The sequence below is a fragment of the Myripristis murdjan genome, chromosome 13 (genome assembly GCF_902150065.1).
Source record: "Myripristis murdjan chromosome 13, fMyrMur1.1, whole genome shotgun sequence".
Classification (NCBI taxonomy): domain Eukaryota; kingdom Metazoa; phylum Chordata; class Actinopteri; order Holocentriformes; family Holocentridae; genus Myripristis; species Myripristis murdjan.
Window position 1 is genome coordinate 10,774,246 of NC_043992.1, and position 12,018 is coordinate 10,786,263.

The 12,018-nt window shown below is 42.3% G+C and overlaps 1 protein-coding gene across 5 annotated transcripts in view; it reads left to right on the top strand.

Moving 5' to 3' along the window:
- usp32 (ubiquitin specific peptidase 32) overlaps window positions 1-10,307 on the top strand; it is a 91,866-nt gene extending 81,559 nt beyond the window's left edge. For all 5 annotated transcript variants that reach the window (XM_030066353.1, XM_030066354.1, XM_030066352.1 and 2 more), the window contains exons 30-34: window positions 635-826; window positions 1,272-1,497; window positions 3,189-3,634; window positions 4,697-4,789; window positions 5,557-10,307. In XM_030066353.1, the coding sequence (XP_029922213.1) occupies window positions 635-826; window positions 1,272-1,497; window positions 3,189-3,634; window positions 4,697-4,789; window positions 5,557-5,730 (1,131 nt within the window). In that variant the 3' untranslated portion in view covers window positions 5,731-10,307. The remainder of the gene's footprint in view (window positions 1-634; window positions 827-1,271; window positions 1,498-3,188; window positions 3,635-4,696; window positions 4,790-5,556) is intronic.
- Window positions 10,308-12,018: the final 1,711 nt, after the last annotated feature.

Consider the following 12,018-nt stretch of genomic DNA (forward strand, 5'->3'; position numbering starts at 1 on the left):
ACATAAATATGGGTATTAGTAAATACAGTCTCCTGTGTGGGATTCTGGGATTGTGAGTTCTCTCTTCTTGATAGACTGAGCTGTTAATTATCAACCATTAGACAGACATTTTACAGGCTTGGTAGTGCTATTACATCCTACTGACATTTAGGTTGACTTGCTCATAGTAAACACAGGTTTTTCAAGTGTGTGGACTGTGTTGAGAGTTGGTGGTTGTGTTATGTTAGCTTTGAGATAAGAGTTAAGCCAGATAAGCAAATATGCAAAACAAGAAGTCTTGTAGCTCTGGGCTTGACCACACAGTCATCTGTGAGTTGGTTTCTGCCACCCACTGTTAGTTGGGTTAAAAGACTCTCCAAAGCCAGTGGAAAGAGACCTGTAAGCTCTGCCACTGAGGCTCTGTGACTGAACCAGTTGAGCTGTTATCGTGGACTCAGGTAGTTCTATTCCTTGAAAAACGAGTCCACATGGTGGTGAAATGTCCTCATTACTCACTTCGAAAGCACAAGGCAATGCTTTCCCAAAGTTTCCCCTCTATTTTTGTGGACACTCCCTAAAGCCATTTAATCTGATTAGCCTCAAACAAGTGAGATAGCGGGAATGTGTGTATGAATGTGTCATGGTGTCCCCTCAGATCGTGGAGGAGCACTGCAGTGTAGAGCAGTCTCGTCGGGCCCAGGCTGAACCCATCAGCCTGGACAGCTGTCTGAAGGCCTTCACCAGTGAGGAGGAGCTGGGTGAGGACGAGCTCTACTACTGCTCCAAGTGCAAGACTCACCGGCTGGCCACCAAGAAGCTGGACCTCTGGAGGCTGCCGCCCATTCTGGTCAGTAGGACGCTGAGCCCACAGAACATAGACTTTTTATAGATTCATACTGTCTGGAGGAACAGAAATGCACTTGAAACCCATTTCAGCAGGGAATTAAGGTTGCTTTAAACATTTGTTTTGAAAATGAAATCAAAGTTGTACAAAGCAATGAAGTGTTTGGCTAGAATATGTAAATTTCATTTCCCAAGTTGAGGCATTAATGTAGCTGGGTCATCACTGGCATCAAGCCTTAGAGGGTAAATTATGATGTTTGCCAAGAAGAGCATTTGGCAAATAATGCCACATAGGCTTCATTTCAGTATATTTGAGCCATGGGATCTTTGTGTAGAGCTTTGGATGCAGTTTGCTGCAGCCTAAATGCTTGAAAGCATTATGTTGTATAGTTGTGCTGAAGTCTGGTTTATCGGAGTACAGCATGTGTGACGCGAGTCGTGCCCCCCAGATTGTCCACCTGAAGCGCTTCCAGTTTGTGAACGGTCGCTGGATCAAGTCCCAGAAGATTGTCAAGTTTCCACAGCAGAATTTTGATCCCAGCGCCTTTCTGGCTCCAAGAGACCTGGAGCAGCACTGCCTCCACTCCAGGAGCGAGGGGGAGGATCTGCTCAGGGTTGGAGAAGACAACCTGTCCTCCATCTCTGCACCTGCCGGCTTCTGCAACCTCCCCAAAGGTCAGTATCACAAGTTATGCTTTAAGCCCTAGCTATGTATGTATGCTGAAACTGTGGCCACATAGCATGGGTTTTCAATTTTTACTGTTTGAAATTGACTGTTTTTGGTGTCCAATAGTTTGGTCATGACAGTTAAATAATTCTGTCAGACAATACAATACAATGCACATTATAGATGCAGTGCAATTTGGGTCACTGCCTTGGGCTGCCAGTTGAACAATTTTATAACCGCACTGTACATTATGTCAGAGTGAAAGTAGTCTTTGAAATGGGTGAATGCAAACTCCAGACTCCCTTGGTGGACGGCATAATACCCAAATCCTCTGTTTCAGAATGGGCTCATCATCCTCATCTTGAAGGGTAAACAGAGAAATTGCTAATTGTCTCTCTGAATTTTACAGTATTTTCAACAACCTCCCCACCTTAGTTATGCAAGGTCAGCCAACTAATGCTAAATATAGCTTGGAAGTTGTCAAACTTTGTGTTGCATAGCAGCCAGAATGATGTCCTGATCCTTTTGCCCTTTGAGCTGCTGTGCATTTGAGCAGGAGAAAAAAAGGCTCCTATCTGATTACAGCCTAACAAAAGCAACATATCAGCCTGTCTGGTTAGATAGTGCAGGCACTAGGCGCAGCCTCTTTAAGCCTGTCTGAGGTTATAAACCACTTATCCACGAGGGGGATGCAGATACTTAGCTGGAGTGAGTGACCCTGAGCAGAGTATTTAAACATGGCTGCAGTAGAGCAACGTCTGCTGTGTATGTCCTCAGTTGTTACTGCGTAAAAAAGCTGAAACGTGTGTCCTGCAAAGGCGTTTAAATTGCAAGATGCTTTTTGCCTGCAACACTTGGATGGTTTCTTGTATTTTTGAAGGTCAGCTTCAGGATTTTTCACCCTCTACTTCAAACTGGCTTTTGATTACCCTTAAAAACAGTGGATGCCAGGTTTACATTGGAAAATGACTGTTTGCATATGTTCATTTTATGTAGTAACTTAACCTGAAACACATGAAATTGCCACATGGGTCTTTGTCACATTACAAAACTTGAACTGTACATTTTTGTATGAATAACGCCACAAATTCCACTTGCCTTGCCCTTTGTGTTGTCATCAGAAGACCCACATCACTAAATGACATCATGGAGTTGAACCACAAAGTATCCATCTCTCTATTTTTCTGTTTGTGTTTTTTTATGTCTGTTGTTAAGATGGCACTTTAATCATTCCTGTGAGGGAATTGCATTGTTGCATCTGCACATGAGTAACAGGGTACAACAGCAAAAATATGATAAAATAAATAAAATGTAAAGAAAATTAATAGCAGCCAACAGTTTCAACAATGGAAAATGTTGAGTATAATGTATGCATGGGAATTGAGTTCAGTTATGCATTGCAGCATTGTTAGGGTGTGCAGCAGCATTAGAACTTATTGAAGCATAAATTAGTGAAAGAGAAAAATATGCAAATATACTTGGTGTGAATTTGGAGAAAGCAGATAGGTAATTAACATCAAATATATGGGAATGTGGGTGTTGTCATTAACCTGCACATTCACATTATGTACTTACTGTATGATGCTTTGTTATCCCTTACGTGCAGACTGCAACTGCTTACCCATACCACTATTAGATCAGCAGAGCAGCTCTTGGCCCAGCTGAACAGGAAGTGTCTAACTCTGTGGTTTTCCAACAGCCTCACCCGCCTCGAGCAGGAAGTCAGCACCTTCCCTCAGCCGAACCAGCAGCCCCTCCAGCAGCCCCAAGACGAGCTCTGGAGGTCGCAGGCCCGGCCGGCTACGCCTCCCACAGCTGGGCAGCAAACACCGCCTCTCCAACAGCAAGGAGAACCTGGAGGGGGCCAGCAACGCCGAGGCTGAGCCCAGGGATGGCACACTGCAGGCGGACACAGAGGCCACCACAGCAGCCGGCCTCCCCGGGTCAGCAGACACGGTCACTACCGAGTCGTCATCCAGCACCGAAGCGTCCAGCAGCCACTGTGATGTGATCCTGATGAATGGTGACAGCAACGGGCTGAGCTCAGACTGCAGCACAGAGAGCAGCGTGGACCCCGACAACTCACTACCACAGCACAGAGACAACGTCTGTCTGGACGCTATCTACAACCTCTATGCAATATCAGTAAGTACTGCATGACATACTGACCGCCTGCCACAGGAGCAGATACAGGTATGCAAAAAAAAAAAAAAAATCAGGATCCTTCATGGGTTCTTAGTTAGTTTAGTGCTTCTATATGGTCAATCACTCACTGCACTTACATGCACTTAAGTAATCGGGTAATTCTCCACCTACAAGTAGCTATCTGGTTCCTCAAATGCCATGTAAACAAGTTTTCTTGTTTACATGGCATAAACAAGAAAACCTGATTTCATAAGCAGGTTAGGGGATTAAGAGAAACCTGGTTGCCACAGGTAAGTTTCGAAATCCAGTTACTTGGCCATTTTCTGTGTGCACGTGCAGGAAAACTGGCCAGATAACAAAACTGACAGGATAAATACAATAAACACACACGACGCTTCGGAGAGTAAAAACATTCTCTTCTGGGTAGTCCTTGATGAGTAATTTTATGTAAAAACACATCTGCCGCCACCGGCTTCAACTTTCTGGAGCGGAGGGGCAAAACTCGGGGACCAAGCCCCAATAGTCGAGAGAGTGCATGTATAATGATGTTATTGAGTAATTGGAGTAAGGTAACACGTGAACGTTTCACAGGATTTCCTGCCATAACACAGTTACTCACAGTAATCAAATAACTCTCTCATTTACAATTACCACAAAACTTTGAGCATGGCGCTTTACTGAACCTTTCAAAAATAGTTCTAGAAACCTGAGAAATATGCTCTGGTCTTCTGGTACTCTGAGGAGCCAGTTGTTGTTAAAAGTATATGCACCTAAACAGTATGGCCTGATTTCATGTTGACATGTTTTCTCGATATTCATACAAGCAGTGGGACACCACAACAAGAGAAAATGTTCAAAAACAGATTTAGCTCTCATGGAAAACACGGATAAAGCAACATTTTGAATTAGTTTTCCCTCCTGCATTCTCTCAATTGGAGCGCTTTAACCAAAACTGGGAATAAAACCAAAACTACCCGCTGATGTAAAAAACGAACAGAAACGTGTCGGTGTCATCTGGGACTTGGCCACTGTTCTGAAGCCTCTCTCTTTTTTTCTCCCCAGTGCCATTCAGGAATCATGGGAGGAGGCCACTATGTGACCTATGCCAAAAACCCCAATGACAAATGGTACTGTTACAATGACAGCAGCTGTAAGGTAAGAGGCCAAGGTCGTTTACTATTCTGATTCAGGGCTTAAAGCAAAAATCCACCCTAGAAACACTTAAAACACCATCAAAACAACACTACACCTGATACACCTGGCATGTATACACAGTTGGACATCACGCCAACCTTTTTCCAGTAGAGTTACAAGCAACATTTTACTGCTATCTAACTTTTCTTTCTAGACTCTCATTATTTACACCAGTAGTCATAGCAGATGTTTGATTTTGAGCTTAGATTTAATTTTACTCTTTAAGGGGATAGTTCACCCATTTTGAAATTGTTGATATTATTTCACTTCCCCCTCTTAGCTGTGATGTAGGACAGTAGTGGTGCTGTCTTCCTCTTATTCTTACTGAGTGCTCGATACTGGCTGGATGCTCCAAATGCTAACTGTTAGCCTCCTGCCATTGAGGTGGACTTCCCCCCGGCTAACATACTTAAAAATAAATGCCTTAATCCACTCAAATTGTTAAGTAAGCTAATTTTAAGTTTGGGTTGGGTGGATTTAGTTGGTAATTTATGCTAACAGTCAGCATTTGGAGCATCCAGCCAGTATCCAGCACTCAGTAACGAGGCAGATACCGAGTAATGAGAGGGAGATAACACCACTACTGTCCTACATAACAGCTAGGAGGGAAGTGAAATAACACTTTTTTAAGGGTGAACAATCCCTTTAAACAAACTCTGTAATGGCACATTGTAAACACTGTAATGGCACATTTTCATGCTCTTTCATGCTCTGGTCTCGCTTCGCAGGAAGTGCACGCCGAGGAGATTGACACCGACTCAGCCTACATCCTCTTCTATGAGCAGCAGGGAGTCGACTACTCCCAGTTCCTGCCAAAGACAGATGGCAAGAAGATGGCCGACACCAGTAGCATGGACGAAGACTTTGAGTCTGACTACAAAAAATACTGTGTCCTCCAATGATTGCACATTGTCTTCCATCGCCCAGCACTACACCTGGTCTCCGGTCAGATTGCCGTCTTGTTTCTTTGGCCGGTGTGTGCTGAGAAGCACCAAAACATTTTGTTGATGAATCACAAACTGCAAATCACTAGAGCGCCGGTTGAAACGCAATCGGGACAATGGTCTCTTTTCTTTAGGGATGCGTCGCTGCACTTTCTACACTCGAGTGGTTGAAACGGATTTCTGCGAGGTTTGCCAAGAGAACAATGAAGCCCCAGTGAAAGCACTAAACTGGTGCACTTTGCCGAGCCCAACTAAACAACCTCCCCTCCCCTTCGATCCTATGAACAAGGCACCCCACGCCATGAAATAATTGTAACATATACTTGCATACTAACACATCACTGAATGTATGTCAGTATGGCCAACACATGAACTGATGTTGCTTCCTCGATGTGCATTTATCACTTGTCTGAACGAATAGAAGAGTCAAAGATCCCACGTGATGGTACCATACTTTCAGCCGTCAAAGTATGTCCACAGATCAACACGATATTGAAATTTGGTATCTAGTATAGAGATAATATATTGGATACTGTAATGAGCTTTTAAGAATGGTTCTCCAAAGGTTTTATTTGTGTTCCTCAGTAGCGATAGTGCCACTGGAAAGAGAGAAAGACAAAAAAAATTCATGCTACCTCATCAAGATCTGCAGTCTATTGGCCAGTTGTACCCTAAAAGTCTGCGACAGTATTAAAAACATGCCTCCTTGGAGGTACACGCATTTCAAAATAAAAACCCTGTCCCTTGTTGTTATCCACACAAGTCCTGAGGTTACCATCATCAATTTGGCCCGATTTGCCAACATGTGTTTCATCCTTTAACTGCCAAATATCAGTGGTGCAATTTGTGCAATGTTGACTTGTGTGTACCCGAACCTTCTCGGTCAAATTTCAAGTCATTTTGAAGCTCAAGAGCTTGAGTATGAATTTCAGGACAGGTGCCATTTTGGATGGTTTTGAAAGAAGCGCTTTAAAGAATAATATATAGCATATGTTTAATACATAATATTTTTTTTTCCTTTTTTTTCATTCTGCATTATTTTACGAAGATTTATTTTTATTGTTGATCACTTTTTTGTGTTAAGGTATGCATGGTTTATGCTCCCATCACTACTGCTTCCAGATCCATATTTAGAAGTAGAGCCACTTGCCAGGACTTTGGTTTTGATATTTAGCTGTGATAACGCCGAGCTTATCACGAGCTTATCTTCACAGTACGCTGTTGCAAGAGTGACATTTGGTAACATGCGGTTTTGACAGCTCCCTTTCACGTGTTGGATTTCTCATATATTCACGGTAGAGCTCATCAGGGTGCCACTATTAATGAGCTTTTACTTTTTCTGCTTTTTGAAGAGATTATCTCGTTGGTCAGCGTGGTCCTTAAGTGAGGAGAACGTAGACGCCGACATCTCCAGTGCTCCGTGCTGATTTGAGTGATGGAAGACTTCATGTTAACACTTTGGCATACACTGTGGGCGGTGAAAGGTGATCAGATGTCCTCATTTTCCGAGGACAAGTCCCCTGATCTGGTGCTTTGTTTCCAGTTGGCCCTGTCCTCACAAACATGTCCACACGTCCCTGCTGTCAGACAGGAGTAGTGTTACCGAGGGAATTAGATCCCATCTGAAGTGAACACTGCCCCGTCTGAAAGCAAACAGCAGTGCGGGACAGTGTTGGTAATGTAATTTAGTACATTGCGGGATGTTTTTAGCAGTCCAGACAGTAAATATGTATCACGTTTACTCCCATAATGATTGGGTGTAGCCTTCCCATCAGACTCTAGAATACGTTCTCTATGGAAAGTATTCCCAGTTTATGAAGCACATCCATCAGTTCAGATAATGAGGCTGGAATTTAGATGTACTGTATTCATCAAAAGTCGACAAGTTTTGCATGTTCTGCATGATATCTACAAAATGTTTATAGCTCATGTGTCCTCTTATGATTTCCCAAAGTAAGCAATCGTGTTTTATCATTTTTCCTCCCTTTTCTCCAGCCGTTGGGTTTCCATTCATTCCTCTACAATTTGAAAAGAAACTTCCAGAGACTTCAAACTTTCTTCACACCAGCCCTCCATCACCATAATAAAGTAGTCCACATCAGTTTTCCTAAAAGCAGCAGCACTGTTGCATTTTGATGACTTGAAACTGGGCGGAGTGAAATGATCCTTCCGCCGCTGCGATGTAAAATGTGGGGAAACTGGAGTTCATGGACCAAACATTCAAAAATCACTGGGATGATTCTAAATACTTCCAAACAGCTACATCAGAAAACATAAAATAACCGCTCATAGTTTTACCAAAAGGTCGGTTTTCTTACTTTTGCACGCTAACAACAGACCCAGCGTATTGTATGCTAAAGTGTTAGCATGGAGCACCTGAGGCAGGACTCTGTTGGGGACGCGTGGAGGATTTTGGTGTCAGTATTCTCCTAACTTAACAGCTCATGTGACCGAGGGGCCTGATTTAAAAGCTTGGTGTCCCTCTCTCGGCCAAGCTTATTGTGTTTTGTAAGTGTAGCCAAGCCACTGGTCAAATAACACGGTGTGTGTACGTGTCACGTGCAGCTCATAGATGTTCGTGGTCAAAGCCCAAGTTCTTCAGGTGTTGTAGACGACCTCCGTTTAGCCCAGGGGAACCTCAGAGTCAGCGATGGTCAAGTTTCGGACAGGTTGGTGCAGTTCTTCAGGATGTCCTGTTCGTTTTTCAGCCTCGCCTCCCCCAGCCACACGGGCTGACAGACACTGGATCAGTAAGACTCAGCGGTGCCCGTTCTCTTCGTGGCTTTCAATTAGCCATGAACATATTATTTGCAAGTATCAAAAGATAATTACAATCCTTCTGTTTCATATGCAGTAGGGAATTCACACTAAAGAAGCCACATTCTCAGTTCACTTTCAATGTTGGGAGTCACATGACTGAACTTGCAAATGGTTTTCATCACCAGTTAGGTATATTTTTTTTATCATTTTGATGCCTGAGTTGAGGCGTTCTTTGAATCAAATGAATAGAAAGTCTTCATGCTGCCATCGTCCGAGTGCAGTACTCTGCTAAACAGACACCATTTTTGTCCTCATGTTTCTGGAAGGCTCCGTCTCATCAGTGACCCGCCACTATCAAACTGGTTTGTGTTGCTCATTTGACTGAACAAACGTATTTAACCCTTTCTGAGCTCTAGTTTGTAGCATCTGTAAAAGCTTCACCAAATCCCCAGTTCCAGTGCTAGAAAAGTCCTGAAGGCTCATCTTTGGTTTCATTTAAGACCTTTAAACTCTTTTCTGTCCCCACGCTCGCTTTTATTTGATGGCTCGGCTCGTTGGTTTGATTGTGTAGTTTAGGCGTTGTGCGTCAGGCCCAGAACTTGCTGTGTGGTTTGTGGCTGCATCTGTAAAAGCTCTCGAGCAGAACTCAGTCTCATCACTGTGAACAGACATCCGTTCATCCGCAGAGGGCCAGTGGCTCCCATCCGTTTTGATCTTGTCTTGACAGACATTTTCATCCTCCAGCTTTCTCAAATCATACCACTTCCTGTTTGTCCCCGGATCTTTTCTAACATTTTAGCTGCTGTATTTATGTGGAGAGGATGGTGATAAAGATGGATGTACTTGGATAAATGTCTTTTTGATTGAATGAATCTTTATTTTCCTTTTCAAGAATACGTTTGTTGAACAAATGGTGATGTACAGCTGATTGCTATTTATGTATTCATATCCATTTTTTTTTCTCCACTCTCTCCTTTCACCAAACTGTACCTGATACTCACTGTCAAGTTTTTGTCCCATGTTGAAAATGTGGCTCAAAGGGAAAATTTTATTGAGGATTTGTCTCTTGAGAAACCAGTTTATCTTTGCTTTTAATTTTAAGGTGCAATAGCTGTCAAACTTTTTTTTTTCTTTTTTTCTTTTTTTTTTTTTATTTACAGTGAATGTGCCCTATAACAACTGCTTGCACAATGCAAAGCTTACCACATCTGCAGCTCGCCAGTATGTGCAAGAACACACAAGCCAAGATATCATTTAAAGTTGGGGTGAATTTCAGCACAATTTCCTCAATTCAGGAGAAAAAAAAAATACAAAAACAAAACAAAACAGATTTCATGCCCGACTGAACTGAACGGTATTGAAATAAGATTGGGCTGCAAACAGTGATCATCTGAATCCTGTGAGCTGCAGGGCTAATTCGTGAAGCCTCCTCGCCTCTCGGACAGAACGGTTTGGAGCGTCGGCAGGCAGTGCAATCTACTACTGAGCTGTCTGTGCTTTGTCTGTAGCCTCTTTTTATTTAAGTTAATTTCCATCGGATCTGAACGAGACGTGTTAATTTAAAGAACATTTTTGTAAGGTGTTGTTGAAAGAAAGTGACATTGCACTGACATGAAAAAAATTGTACATAAAGTGTTTTGTAAATAAGCCAATTAAATCTATGTATTTGAATATGACCTGTACAAAATACTGTACTTGTAGTTGTATATGGAGTGATACTGTTGATCTGTAACAAATACCCAAGCAACAAATTAAATTCTGCAGAGATGAAGTCACAGCAGACTGATATTTGTGTTCATTTTGTATTTGTGGCTGTCTTGTCCCCCTTTTTTTTTATTTAGCAGAGCGTGGTTGAGCAGCAGCAGGCCGGGCTGCATTCAAGAGGAAACCACAGGGTCTCTGCAGCAGTTTCCCCGAACTAAACTCTCATACTGAAACAAAGAGGATCCTGCCGCACACAAGACGTGAGGGTCGCCTGCTTTTTGTTTCGGTAACACTTCATAATAAACAAATGGTTGTAAACATCATTATCATAAGTTAAATCATTTATTAATGCTGGTTATTATAAAGTGTGGTCTTTGTTTCCGACTGTGACACGCAGTCTGCCACGTTTACAGTCGCTCCAGCTTTCTGCCGCAAACAGACAGACTGACCCAGGCTGATCGAGCTGGTGTTAGTCTGGCTAGTCATGTTCAGACTTTGTCATGGTCCAGACAAACCAGTGTTCACATGTGCTTAAGCCATGTGAACTGATTTTGCCATATATGAAAAAATGTTTATAGTGCTTCAAGTGTTAAATTGTTTAGGGCGTCCCGTTGGGGTGCAGGTTTAGCCCTTTGAAACCTGAGCCAATTCACTTGATTTCTTTCAAAAACATGGGGGGGGGAAAGTTAGGAAAAAAAATACTAGAAATTTAGAAAAAAAAATACAAGAAAATATATTTACAATAATTGAATTATTGTTCGATTTCTATAAACAGGCATCTGAACGATTTCTTTGTGAACTTTGTGAACCGATCTGAACGCAGCAGACGCCTGTCACAATCATTTTAAAGTATTCCTCGTTTGGTTGAGGACCTCTTGGAAGACCTTCAAGGGCCCCTGGGGGTCCCCAGACCGCACTTTGACAACTAATGACTTAGGCAACTGGCACCATAATCAGTCTCTGCTGGTGGATCCATGGGATTCTCCTACATTCAGCAGCGATCTGAACTCATCACTGAAGTGCCCCAACAGGCTGGAAAAAACAGTAAAGGGTCTAAGTCCAACAAAAGAAGAAAAAAAAAGATTCAGCTGTGATATAATGATAAATCTAAAGGAGGTTCAGTTGTAACCTCTGGTCACCATGAAGCACCAAAATTCACAAAAATCTGTCATATTCTTTACCTTTCAGATACCATATCTTCATAAAACTTGATTTTTGGGAATAGTGGTTCTCAAATAGTGGTATGCAAACCCCCAGGGGTACACTGGAGTGCTGCGGGGGGTACAGGAGATATTTTTTTAAATGGTAATTTAAAAAATCAGTCATGCATGATTCCTAAAATAATTAGCCTATGCTATAATTAGTTCAGTACAAAAAATTAAATGTAATTTTGATAAAGCACATTTTATATTCAGTTTTCCCTGCAGGTTTCCCAAAGGTGTCAAATGTGTGTGTTTGTGGTCATGGTCATCGAACGAGAACGTTTGTCCACTATGACTGGGATGCCAAGAAAAAAAAAATGCAGAAATTGGATTAGTGGTTGAAACGTAGCAGCGATGCAGCTGAAAACAAGGAGATAGAAGAGAAAAAGAAGCAAAAACAAAGCTGGGAAAATCTCCTCAGTATCAGGCTGTTGTTTGACACACTGATGGAGTTGGATTAGACCTCTTTATATAGGCTTTTTTTTTTTTTTTTGCACTGGTCAGGGGGAACTTGGCTGAAAAAATATTCCAAAGTATAGCGTAAAGCATAAAGCATATTATTGAAAAAAGTCTGAGAACC